The sequence below is a fragment of the Anolis sagrei genome, chromosome 3, assembly GCF_037176765.1.
Source record: "Anolis sagrei isolate rAnoSag1 chromosome 3, rAnoSag1.mat, whole genome shotgun sequence".
In the NCBI taxonomy this organism is placed as follows: Eukaryota; Metazoa; Chordata; class Lepidosauria; order Squamata; family Dactyloidae; genus Anolis; species Anolis sagrei.
This window is the reverse complement of record NC_090023.1, coordinates 182,039,512-182,063,761: the sequence shown is the minus strand read 5'-3', so window position 1 is coordinate 182,063,761 and position 24,250 is coordinate 182,039,512. Positions and strand designations below refer to the sequence as shown.

General features: G+C 43.5%; 1 protein-coding gene across 1 annotated transcript in view; it reads left to right on the top strand.

The window, feature by feature from the left end:
- Positions 1 to 1,185: 1,185 nt before the first annotated feature.
- PRKG1 (protein kinase cGMP-dependent 1) overlaps positions 1,186 to 24,250 on the top strand; it is a 926,264-nt gene continuing 903,199 nt past the window's right edge. Inside the window, exon 1 of the mRNA XM_060768793.2 lies at positions 1,186 to 1,822. Coding sequence (XP_060624776.1) covers positions 1,554 to 1,822 — 269 coding nt within the window. The 5' untranslated portion in view covers positions 1,186 to 1,553. The remainder of the gene's footprint in view (positions 1,823 to 24,250) is intronic.

Sequence of the window (24,250 nt, the reverse complement as noted above, 5' to 3'; positions counted from 1 at the left end):
AACTACAATATTCCAATTACAAATATAAAGTTAAAATATAAAATACATACATATACATACATAAAAGTATTGGGCCACCAATACAGACCAGAACATCTCATAATTAAAGTCACAATCCAAATTCGTTGTCCGAGATTGCTAATCCATGATCAAGCATCATCAGGTCGGGTTAGCCGAAAACTTGCTGGAACATCCAGGTTTTCAGTTTTTTCCGAAATGCCATTAGCGAGGTGGCTGATCTTATTTCAGTAGGGAGGGCATTCCAAAGCCGCGGGGCCACCACAGAAAAGGCCCTATCTCTCGTACCCGCGAGCCGCACCTGTGAAGCAGGCGGGATGGAGAGAAGGGCCTCTCCCGAAGATCTTAGGGTCCTGGTGGGCTGATAGGGCGAGATGCGTTCGGATAGGTATGTAGGGCCAGAACCGTTTAGGGCTTTAAAGGTCAAAGCCAGCACTTTGAATTGGGCTCGGTAGCTAATCGGCAGCCAGTGGAGCTGGTACAGCAGAGGAGTTGTATGCTCCCTGCGCCCTGCTCCTGTTAATACCATGGCTGCCGCCCGTTGAACTAGTTGGAGCTTCCGGGCCGTCTTCAAAGGCAACCCCACGTAGAGAGCGTTGCAGTAGTCAAGGCGGGATGTAACCAGAGCGTGGACTACCGTGGCCAAGTCAGACTTCCCAAGGTACGGTCGCAGTTGGCGCACGAGTCTTAACTGTGCGAATGCTCCCCTGGTCAATACTATATATATATACACACCAAGAGTTGGATATATTGATATATATGGATATATATATAACATGAATTAGATATATTGAATATCAATATCAATACAATATATATATATACACACACCAAAAGTTGGATATATTGACATATATAGATGTATGTCAAGAGTTGGATATATTGAATATCTATATCTATCTCTGTATCTCTATATACACCAAGAGTTGGATATACTGATAGATAGACAGATAGATAGATAGGCAGATAGATACCAAGAGTTGGATATATTGAAGGAGGGAAAGTGATAGAAAATCCTCTCCCGGAAGAAGAGTGAATCCGGTGGGTAGATCTCAAGGGCGGGAGGAGGAAGAGAGGAGGAGGAGGAGGAGGGCAGCAGCTCTAATTGCTTTCTCAATGAAAGATAATCACCGAGTCCCAAGAGAGGCTGCTTCCAGATTAGCACTCAGCCTCGCTTTCCCTCCAAGTGAGCTCAGCCCTCTCTCTCTCTCTCTCTTGGCTGCTTCCATTTCCAGCCCATTCAGCAGTAAGTGGATCGAAGCGAGCCTTCATTAGTTGACAGCAGATCTCTCCCCAACGCCGCTTCGGACTTACTTTTTTTCCCTTCCCCTCCCTCTCAATCTCCTCCTTTCCTTTGCTTTGCTTTGCTTGCCTCTCTCTCTCTCTCTCTCTCTCTCTTCCTTAGAGGCTCCGAGGCGCTCGCTTGGGTCGCAGCCACTTCTTGCCTTCTTTCTGGGGGGAGGAGAGGGCTCTGGTTGCCTGCCTTCCTTCCCCCTCGGCTTCGGGTCTCCCTCGAAAGCAGGAGCAGCTCAATCATGAGCGAGGAGCTGGAAGGGGACTTGGCCAAGCTCTTGCTGCTGAAGGATGAGCGGATCCAGGAGCTGGAGCGGCGCTTGGGGGAGAAGGACGCCGAGCTGCAGGAGCTGAGGCGGCGGCTTCACAAGTGCCAGTCCGTCCTGCCGGCGCCCACCGCCCACATCGGGCCGCGCACCACCCGGGCGCAGGGCATCTCCGCCGAGCCCCAGACCTACCGCTCCTTCACCGACCTCCGGCAGGCCTTCCGAAAGTTCACCAAGTCCGAGAGGTAAGCGCCTCCGCGGGGATCTCTCCCTCCCTCTTTCACTTTCTCTGACATCTCCCCTTTTTCTCCTCATGGTCGCGTCCAAAGCGGGGCGATTTGGGCCGCTCCCACTCCCTCCGCGGGGGTCTCCTTAGGGATAGAACGTTGACATCTCTCTCTTCTCCCCCCCCCTTTTTTTCTTAATGGCTCCGTCCCAGCGCAAATCGGGTTTGACAGGGATTTGGGTCGCTCCCACTCTCTCCGCGGGGGTCTTCCTCCTCAGAAGACCCTCCCAAGTTTTCCCGTTGAAGCGGAACTTGTCACGTGTCGCAACAAATATCTCTCCTTCTTCTCGCTTCGGAGTTTTGAATTGTCGCAAAGAGTTTGAGTTGCTTGGGGAGAGTAGTTCGCCCTCCCTCTCTTTCTCTCTCTCTCATCATCCCCCCCTCCAATGGAATGGAACCTTCCAATTCACTCCCTTTGCAAACTCTCTTTGAGAAGGAGTCTTAAGTGGGAGGGGGGGGCTATATAAGCGAGAGAACCCCTCGAAGGTCCCGCGTCCCATCCTTTAGGCACTTCGGGTTCTATTTCTGTGGAGCTCGCCTGAGCATGCGCAGTGCAAGCGCCGAAGCCGCGTGCCCTGACTCCCCTTGCCCTTAAGGTGTGCTTCCCATAGCAAAAGGGGACAATTAATTGTCATCTACACACTCAAATCAAAGCTGTTTGCCACAGCTAGGAATACTGGTGTTTGTAGATTGGGGAGGGTTTGTAGATACTGGGGTTTGTAGATTGGTGGTGATACTTTTTGGCAAAAGAGAAGGCTGGAGGACCTTGCCAAACTACTACTCCCAGAGCCACGAGCCATGATAGATCCAAGTGGTGTCAAAACTAAATTAATTCTACAGTTCAGCACATGGATGACTTCTTTTAAAGCAATGAACTCCAATCCCAAAGTTATTTTGGGAAACTGCAGCTCCCAGCACCCACTAAACCTACCTGAGGGGAGTTGTAGTTAATCCATAACCTTGAACAGCCTCAACCCCAAAGTTACTTTGGGAGTCTGCAGCTCCCAGCATCCACTAAATCAGCCTGATGGGAGATGTAGTCCAACCATAACTTTGAACAGCCCCAATCCCAAAGTTTGGGAGTCTACATCCACTAAACCCGCCTGATGGGAGTTGTAGTTCAACCATAACCTTAAGCCCCAACTCCAAAGATACTTTAGGAAACTGCACCTCCCACCATTCACTAAACCAGCCTGATGGGAGTTGTAGCCCAACCATAACCTTAAACAGCCCCAACCCTAAAGTTACTTTGAGAGTCTGCAGGTCCCAGCATCCACTAAACCAGCCTGATGGGAGTTGTAGTTCAACCATAACTTTGAAGAGCTCCAATCCAAAAGTTACTTTGGAAGAGTGCATCTCCCAGCATCCACTAAACGAGACTGATGGGAGTTGTAGTTCAACCATAACCTTGATCAGCCTCAACGCCAAAGTTACTCTGGGAAACTGCAGCTCCCAGCAGCCACTAAACCAGCCTGTTGGGCGTTGTAGTTCAACCATAACTTTCAGGAGATTTCCAACCCCAAAGTTACTTTGGGAGACTGCAGCTCCCAGCATCCACTAAACCAGCCTGATGGGAATTGTAGTCCAATCATAACCTTGAACACCTCCAACCCCAGTTACTTTGGGAGACTGCAGCTCCCAGCGTCCATTAAACCTGCCTGATGGAAGTTTTAGTTCAATCATAACATTGAGCAGCTCCAACCCCAGTTACTTTGGAAGACTGCAACTCCTAGCACCCACCAAACCAGTCTGTTGGGAGTTGTAGTCCAACCATAACCTTGAACAGCTCCAACCCCAAATTACTTTGGGAGACTGCTGGGCGTTCAACCATAACTTTCAGGAGACTTTGGGAGTCTGCAGCTCCCAGAATCCACTAAACCAGCCTGATGGGAGATGTAGTCCAACCATAACCTTTGCCTGCCTCTCAAGCCTCTTCCACACAGCTGTACAAAGTCCACATTGGACTGGATTATCTGGCAGTGTGGATAATCCAATTCAAAGCCGATATTGTGGACCAGCTGCCTTGATATTGTGGGTGGGAAGGGCGCTCAGCCTGGCGACTGCTTTGGGCGAAAACAAAAATAATATTGCCTTGTAATAAAGGAGAAAGGGAAGGCCAAGACCCGGACACCCGAGAAGCGCCGCCATCGATCGGCCTCAGCCTGCAAACCCCGGCGGGCCTTGGAGGGAGGAAGCGCCCAGCGCATTAAGGAGCTTTTAAAGCCGCCGCCGGTGGAAGCGCAGCGCTCCAAATGCATGTTGCAGGATATTGAATATCCCATTAAAGCGCGCCTCGCTTCCTCCCCCTCGCCAGCCTCTCCCCCCGCCCCTCAGACATCATCCCTTGCTCCTCTGAAGGATGGGCATTCAGACAAGCGCGGGGTACAAAACGGCCTTCTTGGGTTGGCTTGAGCCCACGTGGGGGAAAGTTTTTGGAAAGTCCCTCCACGCGCCGCCGAGGGTTGTTTTCCTCCCCCCCCCCCCCTTAACTAAGTCCCTCTGTGTGGCGCGCGCGTCCTAATGTTGATTCCCCAGGTTGCCATGACAACCAAGGCAGGCCGCTCATAAGACCAAGGCCCCTGTTTGAAATCTACATTGAACTGGATTATATGGCAGTGTGGAGTAAGCTAAATAAAATCCCACATTATCTGCTTTGAGACATCCCAGAACCCTTTTACACAGCCCTATATTCCAGAATATCATAGAATGATAGAGTTGGAAGACACCTCATGGGCCATCCAGTCAAATCCCCTGCCAAGAAGCAGGAAATTTGCATTCTAAGCACCCCCGGCAGATGGCCATTCAGCCTCTGTTTAAAAGCCTCGAAAGAAGGCACCTCCAGGGGCAGAGAGTTCCACTGCTGAACAGCTCTCAGTTGGAAGAGACCTCATGGGCCATCCAGTCCAATTCCCTGCCAAGAAGCAGGAAAATTGCATTCAAAGCACCCCCGGCAGATGGCCATCCAGCCTCTGTTTAAAAGCCTCCAAAGAAGGCACCTCCAGGGGCAGAGAGTTCCACTGCTGAACAGCTCTCAGTTGGAAGAGACCTCAAGGGCCATCCAGTCCAATCCCCTGCCAAGAAGCAGGAAAATTGCATTCAAAACACCCCCGACAGATGGCCATCCAGCCTCTGTTTAAAAGCCTCCAAAGAAGGCTCCTCCATCACACTCCAGGGCAGAGAGTTCCACTGCTGAACAGCTCTCAGTTGGAAGAGACCTCAAGGGCCATCCAGTCCAATCTCCTGCCAAGAAGCAGGAAAATTGCATTCAAAGCACCCCCGACAGATGGCAACCCAGCCTCTGTTTAAAAGCTTCTAAAGAAGGAGCCTCCACCACACTCTGTGGCAGAGAGTTCCACTGCTGAACGGCTCTCAGAGTCAGGAAGTTCTTCCTAATGTTCAGATGGAATCTCCTTTCTTGTATTTGAAGCCATTGTTCCATTGCATCCTAGTCTCCAGGGCAGCAGAAAACAGGCTTGCTCCTCCCTCCCTATGACTTCCTCTCATGTATTTATACATGGCTATCATGTCTCCTCTCAGTCTTCTCTTCTTCAGGTTCTCTTCTTCTGTCTTCATATTCTGGGTAATATAGCTGTATGGAAGGGCCTCCAATTCGGAGCAAATATTGTGGATTATCTGCCTTGATATTCTGGATTAAATGACTGTATGCTTCAAGGCCTCAGACAGCCTGCTCCTCATTTGGGATGCATTCACGCTATGGGATAAATGTGGTTTGGGGCATGGCTCCATGCTGTGGGATCCTGGGAGTTGTAGTTCGCAGGCCTTCTCTTGCCAAAGAGTGCTAGTTCCTCTGGATTATTCCACACAGCCCTATATCCCAGAATATCAAGGCAGAAAGCCCACAATATTTGCTTTAATTGGGTTTTGGTCCACACTGCCATATATTCCAGTTCAAAGCAGATAATTTGGGGTTTTATTCAGTTGTGTGGAATAAAATCAGTTGTGTGGAGAGTCAGTTGTAGCAACATTCACTGATATATATTTTTAAAGGCCTGATGAATTGTGAGTTTTCCTTTTTCTGCGCATTAATGTAATGATCAGATAATGTGGGATTTTCTGCCTTGATATTCTGGGATATAGGTCTGTATGGAAGGACCCCTAGTCCACACTGCCAGATAATCCAGTTCAATGTTGTGCAGAAGGGGTCTTCGACTCTGCCATATTATCAAAGTCAATCACCCACATTATCTGCTTTGAACTGAATTATATGAGTATACACTGCTATATAATCCAGATCAAAGGAGATAATCTGGATATTATATGTAAGTGTAGAAGGGGCCAAAGTCACCACTATTTTGGTCTGGAATATCGGCATGCAAAGGGGTCTTGTCTTGATCAACACTGCCATATTATACATATTATCAAGACAGATAATCCAGATTATTTTCTTTGAATTGGATTATATGGCCCCTTACACACAGCTATATAAAATCTACATTGAACTGGATTATATGGCAGTGTGGACACAGATAATCTAATTCAAAGTAGATATTGTGGATGATCTGTCTTGATATTCTGGGTTATATGCCTGTGTGGAAGGGCCCTATGAGGTCCCTTCTACACTGCCATATTAAATCCAGATTATTTTATTTGAACTGGATTATATGACAGTCTTGCTTCATATAATCTAGTTTGAAACAGATCATGTAGATTACCTGATTTGAAAATCTGGATTATATGGCTGTGTAGAAGGGGCCTCAGTGCTCTGGGATCCTGGGATTTGTAGTTTGGTGAGGCACCAGCCCTTTTTGACAGAGGAGGCTAAAGGCCTTGTAAAAAGCAACTTTCATGATTTCATCGCATTGAGCCTCTGTGGTCCAAGTTATGCATCAACTTTATACCTTATGTAAGTGGTGACTTCCTAAGTTTCTATCAATTCTCGGGATGAGCAAGGAGTTTTGTGGCAAAGTTTAAACTGGACAAAAAAAATGTAACCAGTACAATGGGTGACAATATATCCTCAGCCTCTATAATCTTTGATGGTCAAGGATTGTATATTGCTGCAGGAGACTTTTCTCCGCTCCTCGGGAGAGGTGGTGCTACCAAAGAAAAACAGTTATCACTTCCGGCAACATTTGCTGGGAGGCAGAAGGAGAAGTCTGAACACACATACAGACCAAGTTAGGTATCCGTGAAGACAGATGCCTTGCTGGCAGCATCTTCCAGAAAGACCCCAAGACCAATCCATTGGGCTTTCAGACAAAGGAGTGGTTCATTATCTTGTTTGCTGCCTCTGGCGGCAAAATGGCTTAGGCCTCTCCTGCTTGCTAGTTTACCTTCTGATTTTGATGATGATACAATAATCCTGGTTTGTTTGCTGTTCCTTGTGTTTAATCTGTAAACTACTTGAAGACCAGGGCCTGCCTTCATGTACCCTCCAACCCTGATACATCGCTAATATTTTGATTATAAATGTATTATTTATAATTTTAGTATAAAACTAGTATCATCACTAATACAGTAAATTCTTGGTTAACCAGCACCCATACGGATTGGTAGATGATAAATGCAGTTTCGTGTTGCTTGAGAGTTATTATGAAAAATAGGCTTAACTAATACTATAAAAGGTAAAGGTTTTCCCCTGACATAAAGTCCAGTCATGTCTGACTCTGAGGTGTGGTGCTCATCTCCTTTTCTAAGCCGAAGAGCCAGCGTTGTCCATAGACACCTCCAAGGTCATGACTGCATGGAGCGCTGTTACCTATTGATCTACTCACATTTACATGTTTTTGGACTGCTAGGTTGGCAGAAGCTAGGGCTGACAGCGGAAGCTCACGCCGCTCCCCAGAATCGAACCTGCTACCTTTCGGTCAGCAAGCTCAGCAGCTCAGCGCTTTAACCCACTGCGCCACAAGGGGCCCCATAACTAATACTATATCATACAAAAAAACCCCTCTATATTGGCTTGATACTAATATTGAAAAAGTAATTAAAAACAAATTAAAGTAAGTAAAGACAAACCTAACTTATTATAACACAGTTTTACTGTATTCTAAAAATTATTATTATTATCTTTATTTATACCTGCCTTTCTCCCCATGAGGACTCAAAGCAGCTAATAATCCAACACTTCAGCTAAGTTTTAAAAGTGCAATACAAAAGTTAGCATTTAACATATTTTATAAGTAAAGGTGAAGGTTTCCCCTTGACATTGTCTAGTTATGTCCCACTCTGGGGGATGGTGCTTATCACAATTTCTAAGCCAAAGAGCCCTGCATTGTCCATAGATGCCTCCTAGGTAATGTGACCAGCATGAATACATTGAGTTCTGTTACCTTCCCGCTGAAGTGGTACTTATTGATCTACTCACATTTGCATTTTTTCGAACTGCTAGGTTGGCAGAAGCTGGGGCTAAGAAAGGGGCTTACCCCATCTGCGGATTCAAACCACTGACCTTCTGGTCCTCAAGCTCAGCAGCTTAGCAGTATAACCCGCTGCGCCACTGCATTAACATATTTAATAACATTTATTAAATATTAACATATTTAATCATATAATCTATATAAATAAAAATGTAATGTTCATTCATGGGATTAACATAACTCAAAAACCACTGGATGAATTGACACCAAATCTGGACCCAATACACCTATCAGGCCAATGAGTGACCATCACTAATAAAAACACTGAAAAACACAGGGACTTAAAAAGCCAAAAAAGCAAAAAGATGCTACAGCGCATGTGCAAAAACAATCCCCCCCCAAGCAAACAAACCACACAATAGCATATCCACATTCTCTTCCAGACTACAGCTCCCAGCATCCCCTAGATCCCCTAGATGCCCTTTAAGAGAGGAGGATGATCCAAATGCACTGCTTCGAAGATGCAAGCTTTCTTCTCCTTGGATTTCTTTGAGAGCATCCCAATTCCTGCATATTTCCAACTCCCGGCAATCTTCCAGATAGATAGATTAGATGGGGATAGGTAGGTTGGTAAATCAATCTGGAAGACTGCTGGGAGTTGCAGTCCAAGAATAGTAAAGAAGAAAGAAAGGGGAGAAAGAGGAAGGGAAAGTAAAGGTGGGGAAGAAGAGAAGAGGGAGAGAAGGAAGGAAAGAAAGAGAGAAGGAAAGAAAAAAGGGAAGGAAGGAAAGAGGGAGGGAAGGAAGGAGAGAAAAAAGAGAGGGGGGAGGGAGAGAGAGAGAGAGAGAGAGAGAGAGAGAGAGAGGAAGGTTGGCCACAGCAATGTGTGCCGGGTACAGCTAATATTTAATAATATTTAACATATTGCTTCTTCGATTTTTTGCTGGTTGTTGGAATATTCTGGTTGCTTGAATTCAGGTTGAGGGCTCTTCCACACAGCCATATAACCCAAAATATTAAGGCAGGCAACCCCACAATATTTGCTTTGAACTGGGTTATCTGAGCCAACGCTGCCATATATTCCAGTTCAAAGCAGATAATGTGGGATTTTATTCAGTTGTGTGGAAGGGGGCTGAGAGTCAATTGTAACAACATTCACTGATATATTTTAAAGGCTTGTTGAATTGTGAGTTTTCCTTGCTTTGCACATTAATGTAATAATAGTTCTGAGAAATGAGAAAAATGTCTGTACTTAGTGCATGTTTAATGATTCACCACACATTGCAGGAGACAGCGCTTTAGAAGAGACATTCCACCTTAGGCGGGAGAGTAATGTTCCTGCCAAGAGATGCCCTGGCATTTTGCAAGGACTTGAAATAAACATACCGTATATTCTGGCATATAAGGCTACTTTTTAACCCAAGGAAGCTTTCTCAAAAGTCAGGGGTCGTCTTATACACGGGAGTCGTCTTATACGAAGGAGTCATCTTATACATGAGAGTTGTCTTATACGCAGGAGTAGCCTTATGCATAGGAGTACTCTTATATGCGGGAGTAGTCTTATACGCCGGTAGTTGTCTTCTAGAGCGGGTGCTGAAACTTCCAATCCAGATTGGAGAGTCTGTGGTTGCTGCATATTGTGGGGGGAGCTCAAAAATAGCAGTGGCCACGTCCCTGCCATATGCAGTGACTGTATAAAAGCATTAAGGGTGACACTGTACAAGTATGGTAGAAGAAAACTCATTCATCAGGATTCATGGACTTAATGCGGTCCCGATGGTAAGATGAAGGAGCGCCTCACCGGGGAGGTGTAAGTGAAGGGCGGAACAAGCTGCATGCGTCCAGGGCTCCTGGGGTATGGAAAAAAGATATAGAGTGGCTCTGAGCCCAGAAAAACACAACTCTTTTACCTGTCTGGCCTGCCCTTGTATCCTATTACCATACCTCCTCCTCTGCCTCTCAGATCTCACTCCTGAAGATTGTAGTGAAGTGGTGCAGGTGCGCATGTGTGAGATCTGAGAGCCAGAGGAGGTACAATAATAGGAAAAATACCATTTTGAAATCAAATCTGATGCTTTTAAAAAATTTTATTTGGTGTGCGTTGGAAGAGGGGTAGTTAAAACTTGTGTTCCAGCTGCACCCGTACCTTGGGAAGTCTGACTTGGCCACGGTAGTCCATGCTCTGGTTACATCTCATATAGACTACTGCTATGCTCTCTACGTAGGGTTGCCTTTGAAGACGGTCTGGAAGTTTCAACAAGTCCAACCAACAGCAGCCAGGTTGCTAACAGGAGCGGCGCTCAGGGAGCATACAACACCCTTGTTGCACCAGCTCCACTGGCTGCCGGTTTGCTACCGGGCCCAATTCAAAGTGCTGGCTTTGGCCTATAAAGCCCTAAACGGTTCTGGCCCAGCTTACCTGTCCAAGTGTGTCTCCCCTTACGAACCATCGAGGACTCTAAGATCATTTGGGGAGGCCCTGCTCTCAGTCCCACCTTCGTCTCAAGTACGTTTGGCGGGGATGAGAGACAGGGCCTTCTCAGTGATGGCCCCTCGGCTATGGAATACCATCCCCAGGGAGATCTGCTCCCTCCCTCTTAACGTTTCGGAGGCTAGTTAAAACATGGCTGTTTGAGCAAGCGTTTACAAATGCAGAGTAGCTAATATAGGAAATTGAACGATTTGACAATGAAACTGGACAATGCTTGATAATAATGAGACGCTAATGATGTTGTTTTTATTGCTTTTGTGGTGTTTTATATTGTTTAATGTTTTAATCTGTATTATGTTTTTATATGTACTGATTTGTTGGAAACCGCCTTGGGTTGCTGATTGGCTGAGAAAGGCGGTATACAAATACAGTAAGTAAATAAATAAATAAATAAATCCCAAACTCTATATTTTAACTGTAAACGTTGGGGGTCGTCTTATACGCCCAGTCATGTTATATGCCAGAATATATGGGCAGTTTAAAATGCTTTAAAAAGGCACCTTGCAGCGCCTTTTCCGTCTTTCAGAATCGCTTGAGTCTGTGAGCGGAACACAACAACGAACTTCTTCTGGGACTTCCATGCTTACTTTCCCTGCCCAGAAGAGAGAGGAGTCAATACACTTGAAAAGATGATAGTGTTTCAGATCCTGAAGTTGCAAGGGAGCCAGTTTGGGGTTGTGGGGGAAGAGGTTGCTTGAAATGCTGAACAGAGATGGGTTGTTGCTGCTGGAAAGAAGGTCCATGAGTGACAAAATTATCCCAGTGGTCTCTCCATAAAACTGTTTCAGACACATCCCATACAAAGAAAAAAAAAGACCGAAGGGTGTGATTAAAAATTGGCTTCCTCGCAGTGTCAACTGTGGCCTGGATGTGTGCGCAAGTGTGGGGTTTTGCTGCAGTTCCTTGGGTTATTTCTGGTTTTGGTGTCTTCCTCTTCTCCCCAAATGACTGGAGTTTGGAAGGTGAAGTTGGTGAGGACGGGGGCAAGTTGTCAGCCTCTTGAATATATCGAGATCAGTAGAAGCTTTTAACGCAGACTCTTTGCTGCATTTGACTATTTTTTTTAAAAAAAATGCTTTAATGACTGGGGTCAGTTTATGAATTTTGAAACTCCGGCTTTTGAGACCAGAGATTTGCCTGAAAGAGAGTACTGTAGGTCTTGGGTTAAAATTAAACTGGTCTTATAAATATAGGATTTTAAAGCCAGGGCTCCATGTGCTTGGAAAAATGACTTTGAAAAGGGTTTTGCAAAGCAAGAGATGCCTGCTTTTGCGCCTCTCCTGGGTCTTTTCCCAAACTGGGAAGAATTGGAGGATGGCAAGCCAGTCTTGCTTCACAGAGGAAGATTTATTTGTTCTATCAGATGTTTAGAGCAGTTTTTTTTCCTTCCAGCATTCATCACAACTTTTAAATCCCAACTTCCTCCTTTTTTGTGGTTTACACTAGGACAGAGGGGAAACCTCTTTTTTTGTCTCTGTTCAGTGTTTTGGACTCCTGCTTTCGAATAGAAGCCATGAAGTTTATTTTCAGCACACTGACTCACTGTAGCAGAGAGTTATGACAAGTATAATATATGGAGATAGTAATGGTTGGAATTGAGGGTGGGAGAGATGCGCTAGAACATTTAAAGGAACAGAAGGTCTTTTAATAACAATCCCGTTCAGGGATTTCTGTCTCCCTTGTTTCCACATTGTGTGGAAGCCAGTGTTTGGCTCTAAAATTTGATTTTCATTTTAAAAACAAAGGGTTTTTTTTATCAGTGGTATAACTTCCTGGCATCTTTCATTCTAGTTTTTGCAATCTATACTTTTGGAAATCGAAGCTAAGCTTGCAAGGCTAAAGGCATGCTGGAGATTTACGCTGCAGCTGTATGATTTACTGGCACTGGTACCGGATTACGATTGTGGATGGCATGGTTTTAATGGCTGTTGTAATGTTTTAATTTGTGGTTTTAATGTAAATGTTTATTTTAACTGTATGTTGTTTTTTATGTCATTGAATTGTTGACTGTGTGTAAAGCCGCTCTGAGTGCCCTTCAGGGTGAGAAGGGCGGGGTACAAATATGGTAAATAAATAATAAATACTCAGTAAGATTTGCTTACATGAGGCATTACACTCCTTGTAAGATTGAAATCCTAATTGTATTAACCTGGGAGCAATTTATTTATTTATTTAGCAATTTTGTATACCGGGGGACTCAGGCTGGTTTCCAACAATAAAATCACAAAACAATCATTAAAAACATCATATAACATATTCAATTTAAAACGTTATAACAGCAAAATGCAATCACATAATAACAATGGTCAGTCGTCATAGTGAATTTGTAGTCCATCATTCATTGTCATCTATCCGATCACAGAAATATTGATTCACTCATCGAAAGCCAAACCCCATAGCCAGGTTTTCACCCGTTTTCTGAACGACAGAATGGAGGGGGCAGTTCTGATCTCCAGTGGGAGAGAGTTCCAGAGTCGAGGGGCCACCATCGAGAAGGTCCTGTCCCTCGTCCCCACCAGATGCGCCTGAGAGGCCGGTGGGATTGAGAGCAGGGCTCCTCCAGACAATCTTAACAACCTAGATGGTTCATAGGGGAGAATACATTCGGACAGGTAAACTGGGCCGGAGTCGTTTAGGGCTTTATAGGTTAACACCAGCACTTTGAATTATGCTCGGAAGCTAATTGGCAGCCAGTGGAGCTGGCGCAACAGAGGAGTAGTATGCTCCCTGTACCCTGCTTGTGTTAGCATTCTGGCTGCCGCACGTTGGACTAGTTGGAGCTTCCGAGCAGTCTTCATAGGCAACCCCATGTAGAGAGCGTTGCAGTAATCTAAACGGGATGTAACCAAAGCGTGGACCACCGTGGCCAAGTCAGACTTCCCAAGGTACGGGCACAGCTGGCGCACAAGTTTCCCATTGGAAACAGAAGACCTTACTTCTCTATAGATGTATTGGAGTCTCCTGTATGTCCAGTTAAAGCAGTGGTTCTTAACCTGTGGGCTGTGGACCACGAGGATGAAAATCTGGTCCACAAACCTCCTTCCTCTTTATTTATTTATTTATTTTATTTTATTTCCACTCTTTTTGCACCTCCAGTTCCTCCTTCCCTGTCGCTGACCAGCCTTGACCCCTTGGATAGATGATATCAGCTCTAAATTATTAAATATGGTTTTCTGTGGGCGAGCAGATGAGTGTTGGAGCTCAGCCTGTGATTGTGTCTAATGATCAGGGCACTCTGGAGGTTGGGAATGACGATGCTGTTTCTAATGATGTTGGGAATGACAATAACAGTGCTGTTTCTAATAATGAGAGTGCTTTAGATGCAGATAATGACAATAGGATTCCTGTTCAAAGTACCTTTGCTGATGAGAATGTTCCTGAAGAGTTTGGGGATGGTGGGATGGTTTCTGGAAGAAGGCCTGAATTGCTACCAGAGAATTCCCAGGACTTTGAGCCTGAGAAAAGCTCAGCACCTGGCCCAGCTGCAGAAATTAATGAGCCGGAAGATAGAAGGCACGTTTTCAGACAGAACAGAATAGAACAACAATCTCTCAGGCGCTCTGCCAGATTCAGAGAGAAATTGATAATAGAGTCAAGGCTGAAAAGAAACCTGTTTTGGCGGGGATTTAGATTAGATTAGGAGATAAAAGTGCCAAGTACAGAATCTGTGGTCAGATGAAGCAACGTTGGAACTGAATCAAGACGTACCTTGCAGTCTTGCCTTGGATAGATTCATGTTATACCTTGTTCATTTCCATGATTCAAATTTGGAGTTTTACCTTGGAAATTTCTGTGTTGGTTTTTCATGTACTCTGATGGATTTATTTATTTATTGTGTCATCCGCAACCAGAACATTGTATTTCATTTCTAATAGAACAAAACAAACAAACAGATTTTTAAAAAAACACAAATTTTTCAAACTTGGTAGCTGATTAAATGTCCTTTGATCGGTATCTGGCCGCTTGGAGTGCCTCCTGTGTTGCCACAAGAAGGTCCTCCATCGTGCATGTGGCAGAGCTCAGGATGCATTGCAGCAGGTGGTCTGTAGTTTGCTCTTCTCCACACTCGCATGTTGTGGATTCCACTTTGTAGCCCCATTTCTCAAGGTTGGCTCTGCATCTCGTGGTGCCAGAGCGCAGTCTGTTCAGCGCCTTCCAACTCGCCCAGTCTTCTGTGTGCCCAGGGGGGAGTCTCTCATCTGGTATCACCCACGGATTGAGGTGCTGGGTTTGAGCCTGCCACTTTTGAACTCTCGCTTGCTGAGGTGTTCCAGCGAGTGTCTCTGTAGTTCTAAGAAAACTATTTCTTGATTTAAGTCTGATTGATTTATTTCCTGGATTATTTGTTCCTGCTTATCTTTTTACCTACTTGGATTTACCTATTTCTTTGGGTTTGTACTGCTAATTCTTTTTAAATTATCTTCAACAAACTGTTTGCACTTTTACTCAGCTGTGTGGTGTTTTTAAGTCAGAGGGCTTCTTCCTGTCCTGGAGTGCAACAGTGGAGACTAATGGGTGCCATATGTTATATATGAGAAACTAGAGCTGATGTTGTCTATCCAATGCAATTTTCTGAATTTTCTGAATCAGCACCCCAAATAACCAAACCAAATCTTAAGTTGACCAAAAACTAATTTGTAACCCTTTTGGTACTAATGTTGTAGAGTGGTCCCTTGTCAAAGTGGTCCCTGGTCAAAAATAGGTTTGGAACAACTGAATTAAAGAGAAAGCAGTTTATTTCTGACAAGGAATCATGAATATAATGTGTAAGCCCGTCCTTGCAGAACAAACATACACAGTTTTGCTTATTCACAGTTTCACTTATTCAGTTATTCCCTTAGGGCCTCCTGTATCAGCTACACCCTTTTCTGAGTACCTTCAGTGTTCATCGCATTGCAAATAATAGAGTCTTCTAGTATCTTCCTTTTCACGTATCCTCACAACATATGAGATAAGATTGAAAGGGTTGTCTGGAGGTTTCTTTGCTAAAAGATGTTGATAACTGTAATGAGTAAATAGTTAGGAATTTAGGATTAGTGGGAGAAAGGGCATTAACCGGGATGGATTTAGAGCTAGAGATGGAAAAATCCATTGTGTCTGTCACAACACACAGCCTACATTGCGGAAATGACAGCTGTTAAAATGAAAGTGTTCTTTCTAAAACGGATCCTACTGAAGATGTGCCACCTGGAACTCAGTCATCCATGTGAAATATATATCATTTACAGCAGCATTTCTCTACCTTCCTAATGTCACGGCCCCTTATTACAGTTTCTTCTGTTGTGGTGATCCCCAACCATAAAATTATTTTTGTTGCTACTTCATAACTACAATTTTGCTACTGTTATGTATCGTAATGTAAATATCTGATATGCAGGATGTATTTTCATTCACTGGACCATATTTGGCACAAATACCCAATACACCCAAATTTGAATACTGGTGGGTTGGGGGGGGGGTTGTCATTTGGAGTTGTAGTTGCTGGGATTTATAGTTCACCTACAATCAAAGAGCATTCTGAACTCCACCAATGATGGAATTGATCCAAACTTGGCACACACAACTCCCATAACTAACACAAAATACTGGAAAGGTTTTATGGGCATTAACTTTGAGTTTTGGAGTTATAGTTCACCTACATCCAGAGAGCACTTTTTAATCAATCAATAATGGATCTGGATCAAACTTTGCATGGATACGCAATATGTCCAAATGTTAACACTGGTGGAGTTTGGGGAAAACAGACCTTGAAATTTGGAGTTATTGTTGCTGGGATTTATAGTTCACCTACAATCAAAGAGCATTCTGAACCCCATCAATGATAGAATTGTGTCCAACTTCCCACACAGAACCCCCATGACCAACATAAATTACTGTGTTTTCTGATGGTGTTCTGACACCCCCTCGTGACCCCCCCCCCCGGAGTCCCAATTCCCAGATTGAGAAATGCTGCTATACGATCATATTTTAATTCTTCCTGAAAAATTGTTGTAATTAGCAGGTACAATCTTTGTTGAACTGAGTTTTTTTTCCAATATCTGAGATGAGCTCTTAGAAGCATTTTGAGCAAATGAAAATCGGCATATAAACATGATGGTTTTATCTAAAATAAAATAAATATCTAAAGTCATTATAACATTTGTTGAATTGTTTGAGTTTATATATCAAGAGAGAAAATATAGTAAGGCTTCTTTGAATGACTGTTGCTACCTCGATCCCCAAAATCTGGGGAGATGAAATTGATACAGAATGTTGATGGCATTTTTAAGTATGTGGCTAATTTATTGAAATAGTATCCCCTCCCTTCCATCCCCCCAAGATCCCAAATGCACTGCTGGGTCATTTGGAGGCCCTCTGGCAATACATAGCACAGACTGGACAGATTGCTTGAAAATGCTGCTGAAGAGCTTGAATCCAATAATAGGAGCTGATCTGACATTTGGGGCATGTGACAGCTGGCCGTTTAAGGTGTGGGGAGAGATGCTAAAATCTGCTCAGATAATGGGCTCTTCAAAGTCATTTTGCATCATGCAAATTGCATTAGAAACAAACACCAAAATGCTTTCCATGCTGCAAGTTCACAGGACAGTGGTTCCCAAACCTGAGATGGTGATGGACTTTAGCTGCTACAACCCAGGATTCTGAGATCTATAGTCCAATGACATTTAGGAGTCTGAGATTGGGAATATATATCATAGAGCAGGGGTGTCAAATGTATTTTCGTCAAGGGCCACATCAGCCCTATGGTTGTCCCAAAGGGCTGCTGAATCATTGGATGGAAAATCGATGGATACAGGCCAACTGGGATTTAGGGACATAGTGGTTGGTGTTCTTTAGTTGTTTTTTTTTACCCAGATGGTACTAAATAAAAACTCCCATCACTTCAGATTTTGCACCATGTAGAGTGGGAATAATGGGAATTGCAACCCAATAGCACTTGTGACTCTGAGGTTGGGAAAGATTAAAAGACATTATAAAGTCAGTCATGATATCCACAAACCTTGTGTATAAATTCAAACTCCACTATCCTCACTAAGGGCTCTTCCACACAGTCATATAACCCAGAACATCAAGGCAGTAAAATCCACAATATCTGCTTTGAACTGGAATATGGACTCAGATAATCCAGTTCAAAGCAGATATTGTGGGATTTTCTAGCTTTATATTCTGGGTTATATGGCTGTTTGGAAGGGCCCTGTATCCACACTATCATATGATAGACTTCAATGTGGATTTTATACAACTGTGCGGAAGGGGCCGAAGGCTGGATCTACACTGGCCCATATCCCAGGATCTGATCCCACATTATCTGTTATCCCAGAATTTTTGGCAGTGTAGACATATAATCCAGTTCAAACCAGATAATCTGGGTTCAGATCTTGGGGTATATAGGGCAGTATAGAACCAGTCAAACCAGAAAAACTACATACTTCCCATTAGCTCTAGTCATTATATGTAATGATGAGGAATACAGGAGTTGTAGTTCAGCATCTGGAGGACCACATAAAATGACATGGAGAGCCGGATTTAGCCCATGAGCCTTGAGTTTGACACTTGTGTCATAGATGTTCACTCATGAGCCCTCCACAAGTTTTCTGGCTATATATCCCACCATCCCAGATAATGGGCCATACTGGCTGAAGCTCATGGGAATAGGCATCCAACAATATTTAAACATCTGCAGAGTCACAGCTCCTTTAGCACTAATACAACAATCCGGTATTTCCATGATGCATTCGCATGAAAGGAATAATTTCAAAATCTATAGACTGTTTCATATCTCATTCATCATATATCTGGGAACATCCATTGTCTGGGAGTATGTACTTCATTTCAGCATGCATGCTCAGCTCATGACTCTTGAATGAGTCACCCCAGGTCAAACAAAGACAGAAATTTCATATCATTCAATATGATTTTCATGTAGGCTTTAAAAAAATATTGCATTGCATACTTAGTATGAATGTGTAACTAAAGACTCTGGTGGTGCAATGGGTTAAACCAGGGGTCCCCAAACTACGGCCCAGGGGCCGAATACGGCCCTCCAAGGTAATTTACCCGGCCCTCACTCAGGGTCTGAAACGACTTGAAAGCACACAACAACAATCCTATCTCATCAGCCAAAAGCAGGCCCACACTTCCCATTGAAATACTAATAAGTTTATATTTGTTAAAATTGTTATTAATTTTAATTATTGTATTGTTTTTAACTGTTTTTTGCACTACAAATAAGATATGTGCACTGTGCATAGGAATACATTCATGCTTTTTTCAAATTATAATCCGGCCCTCCAACAGTTTGAGGGACTGTGACCTGGCCCTCTGTTTAAAAAGTTTGAGGACCCCTGGGTTAAACTGTTGAGCTGCTGAACTTGCTGATCGAAAGGTCGCAGGTTTGAATCCGAGTGTCCATTCTTAGGGCCAGCTTCTGCCAACCTAGCAGTTCGAAAGCATGTGAGTAGATCAATAGGTACCGCTCCAGCGGGAAGGTAACAGCACTCCATGCAGTCAGGTTAGCCACGTAACCTTGGAGGTGTCTATGGACCACACTGGCTCTTCGGCTTGGAAATGGAGATGGGCACCAACCCCCAGAGTCGGACATGACTGGACTTTGTGTCAGGGGAAAACCTTTACCTTTACTTTATCTAATTTACTTTATGCTAATTTCACCGTTAAAACTTGACATTATGCTAAATTTCCTTTGACCAGAAACTGCCTCTGCTGTCGCTGTGAGAAGGTCTTTCATTCTGCATGTGGCAGGACTCAGACTGCATTGTAGTAGGTGGTCTGTGGTTTGCTCTTCTTCACACTCACATGTTGTGGACTCCACTTTGCAGTCCAATTTCTTAAGCTTGGCTCTGCATCTCGTGGTGCCAGAGCGCAGTCTGTTCAGTGCCTTCCAAGTTGTCCAGTCTTCTGTGTGCCCAGGATGGAGTTTCTCATCTGGTCTTAGTCACTGATTGACATGCTGGGTTTTTGCCTGCCACTTTTGGGCTCTCACTTGCTTAGGTGTTCCTGCAAGTATCTCTGTAGATATAAGGAAGCTACACACACACGGATTTTTCTCTTTACAACAATAAAACTTGGGGGCAGGGGGGAGGGACGGTAGGAAGGGAGAAGAAAAAAATGAAAAAGAAGTAGAAGGGAAGTGTGTGTGTGTGTGTGGGGGGGGGGGGGGGTAGCTTCTTCAGTTTCTCTTCATAGTGGTTTTGCCCGTATGTATTCTTATATCTTGAATTTGTTCTCTTCTTCAGCTTTATTCTAGTGGTGGGTCTATCAGTGTTATGTTAACTTTTCTCCTTTTATATCAAAAGTTTTACTTTATTATCCTTAAGCCATATCTTCAAGGGTGTCCAGTCCGTCGTCTTCATATGTTTGTTTTGTATTTTTGATAGTAAAGATGTCAGTTTATCCATGTTCATTATGTCGAACCTATTTCTTGATTTAAGACGTTGACGTGCTGCTATCCAAATAGAGGACAGGCCTGAAATGTCAATGCCTTGGTCCTTTAATTACTGGCTGCTACTTTCCATTGGATGTCAGGTGATGCGATACCAGCTAAACTGTATAATTTTTCCAGTGGTGTAGGGCATAGACATCCTGTGATAATGCAGCATATCTCATTAAGAGCCACATCCACTGTTTGAATGTGGTGAGATGTACTCCACACTAGGCATGCATACTCAGTAGCACAGTAGCAAAGTGCAAGGGCAGATGTCTTTACTGTGTCTGCTTGTGATCCCCAGGTTATGCCAGTCAGCTTTCGTATGATATTATTTCTGGCGCCCACTTTTTGCTGGTGCTTCTTGTAAGTCAGAACATAGTACGGAGTAATTCCCAGATATTTGGGTGTGTTGCAATGCTCCAGTGGGATTCCTTCCCAGGTAATCCTCAGAGCTCGAGATGCTTGTCTGTTCTTAAGATGAAAAGCATGTGTCTGCATTTTAGATGGATTAGGAATCAGCTGGTTTTCCCTGTAATAGGCAGTAAGAGCACCTAAAGCTTCGGAGACCTGTAAAGCTTCGGAGACCATCTCAACCATTTCAAAGCTCCCTGCTTGAGTGGTGATGGTTATATAATGGAAAAGGTTTATTAAACGGCAATTTTTTGTTTTTTGCGATCTGCACAAAAGGTTTAAAACAGCACATTGAAAGGTTTACAGTGTGAAGTTTACACTGAAAGGTTTACAGTGTGAACAACTACTTACAAAGAAAGTACAGTGGAATTAAAAAGGACATAACACTTTCAAACCAGAAACTGATTTTTTTTCCAATTTTTGTTACATAGTGTACTTTATTAAACAATGTGTACCCAAATCTTTTTTTATTGAAATGCCTTGACTATTACCGCTATGGATACTTTGCAATCCTCTAAAAACGTTTGTAACTTTTCTAGATATTCTGTATAAAAAGCCTCTCATGAGAATGACAAAGTATGGAAATGGAATGGCAAAAGTAACCCAGCAAAAACTCTGCAAACTAAGGCAAAAATTGTGAAGAGCCTATGCTGATAGTTCAATGGTTAATCATATTGCAAGGTTTTTTAATTAGCCTAGTGAAAAGGCCTTTCTCTTAAAGGCTTAGCGTTTCAGAATAACAATTCCACAATATTATATAAGAAAGTCTATGTAGCTTTGAGTTCTCTGTGTGGTTGAAAATAACATACAAAATTATGTTAGACATCCAAATAAAATATGTTAAATATTTACGGCAGTCAAGATAGTGTATTTCTGTTGCATACTTTAGATTAGTTCTCTTTAATATTTCACACAGTTGTGCATTAGTGCATGACATGGCAAGAAATTCCAGAGATGAAATGGGTGGCATTTTTGTCCATGTCACTTTACAGGAAGCCGCCCTCCTATTTTTTTGTATTTATGAACAACAATAAAAATCCCATGTAATAACTTTGATCAAGACAGTATTTACCTTATGTGCCATTTCATATATTTCCTGATAGTTATTTCTGTTTTAAATTAGAAAAGAGGAATCTCCTAATCTTTCCTCATTCTGAAAAAGATGTTATTTATTATTTCCCAAGTTATCTTTTGCCTCTGTGTTTACCAAACTACTGATAACTGAAACACGCTTCTTTTTTCCTCCTTAATTAAAATTGGAGGCACATTCTGCTCTTCCACCCAGGAAGGTTTTCCATTAGTTTGTGCAAGAATAATTAGGGCTGAGAAAACAAAAACTCCGAAAGGATTCCATGCAGGGCTTTTTAAAGACACTGAAAAGCCCATTGAACAATATCTATTTGAGGGCCTTTTCTTGCGCTCAATGTGGTCAAAGCATTGGTATGAAACCTGGAAATAAAAGTCGTAGATACCACCATAAAGTTCGATAAGTGACGTGGGGGAAGCCGATGATTTTATGTTGTTTCTAGAAAAACAAATAGAGACCCATGCCCCCCAACATTTCACAGGTGAAAAGACAAATGTGATCCAGACTGCAAATCTTATTAATAAGGAAGAACAGACAATTTGGAAGATGCTGCAGCAGTTTGCTTTTGGGAAAAAGCAAGACTCTGCTCCCTCCTCTCCACCTCCCACTGCATTGGCACCCATATGGCAACAGTTGATGGAAACTGGGAGGAGGAAAGAGATACTGGGATGTTTTAAAAGAAGTCGAGGAAAGTGGGATTTATTTCAGGCATGGGCAAACTACAGTCCGGGGGCCAGATGCAGCCCCCGGGTGCACTCACCTAAGCCCCTCATTTACCCTGTATTTTTGGCATAAGGACATAGCTTTCTGCAGCAGCTGAGAGCCCTCTGGAGCACTCTCAGCCACCACTTGCCTCACACTCCCTCCGGCATAAGGATGGTGCAAGCTGCACTATCCTTATGCCAGGAGGACAGCTCGAAGAAGGCACATGGCAGCTGAGAACCTGTTGGAGATCAGCCTGTGACTGTGTCTAATGATTAGAGCACTCTGGATGTTGGGAATGACAATGCTGGTTCTAATGATGTTGGGAATGACAATGACAATGCTGTTTCTAATGATGAGGGTGCTTTAGATGCAGAGTATGCCAATGAGATTCAAAGTGTCTTTGCTGATGAGAATGTTCCTGAAGAGTTGGGGGATGATGGAGTAGTCTCTGGTAGAATTGCTGAATTGCTACCAGAGAATTCCCAGGCCTTTGAGACTGAGAAAAGCTCGGCACCTGGCCCAGCTGCAGAAAGTAATGAGCCAGAAGATAGAAGGCATGTTTTCAGACATAACAGAATAGCTCAACAATCTCTCCGGCGCTCTGCTATGTTGAGAGAGAAATTGATAACAGTCTAGGCTGAATAGAAACAAGTTTCAGGCAGGGATTTAGAATAAATTAGGGGACAAGTGTCAAGTACAGAATTTGTGGTCAGATGAAGCAACGTTGGAACTGAATCAAGATGTAGTGGCGAACCTTGCAGTCTTACCTTGGAAAGGTTCAAGTTATACCTTGTTTGATTTCATGATTTGGAGTTTTACCTTGGAAGTTTTTGTGTTGATTTTTCATGTATTTTGATGGATTAATTTCCAGGACTATTTGTTTATCTTTCTACCTACTTGGATTTACCTATTTCTTTGAAGTGTTTTTACTTCTAATGCCTTTTTAAAAAATTACCTACAATAAACTGCTTGCATTTTCACTCAGCTGTGTGGTGTTTTTAAGTCAGAGCGCTTCTTCCTGGTCTGAAGTGCAACAGAACCCTCTGGAGCACTCTCAGCTGTCATATGTCTCGCCTTCCTCCTGGCATAATGTAAGGACGGCCTCGTGATTGGAGAAAGAATATCAGGGCAATTGTTGCATGTCCCGCCTTTCTCCCAGCATAAGGATGGGGCAAGTAGTCCCATCCTTATCCTGTGAGAACAACCTGAGAATGGCCCAGGCCCTGCTTTGCACCCCCTTGGCTCCGCCCTCTTCCGGGCCCTACCCCTCATGAGTCTGCCCCATCCAGTGTGTAAACGGACCCCTCCCACCTGGCCCCGCCCTCCCGGTGGGTCCACAATGCAGCCCCAAGGCTAAAAAAATTACCCATTCCTGATTTATTGGCACTATCTCTGACAAATCAGGGCAGTTGGAGGGTTCAGGTGAGGAGAAACATAATATAAGGTGCTGTAACTTCCTTGGATGAAAAAAGAGGGATATAAAAGGGATAACCAATGATATTTGACTTTGGTTTCATTGAGTTGCTAATATTTGTACTGCCTTGTGTTGGTGCTCTCATAACAATAAGACGCTAACAACAAGAGCTTCTCTTTATTTATTTTTTCTGTTTTGGTTTCATTAGATTTACAGAGCTCCAGTTAGTGAGAATCTAAAAGAAATGAGGTAATACAGCAGTGTTGATATGTTTTCATTTATCTATGAGACCTTGTGTACCACCCCCTTCTCCAGTATTTTAGAAGTATTCTCAATATCTGTCAATCACCGTCCTGCAAAAGGAGGCTTTTAAAATGAAGACCCAGCATGCATCAGCACTGTAGAATTAATCCAGTTTGATGCCACTTTAACAGCCATGGCTCAATGCTATGGAATATTGGGATTTGTGGTTTGGTGAGGCACCACCAACCTTTGGTAGAGAAAGTTAGACTTA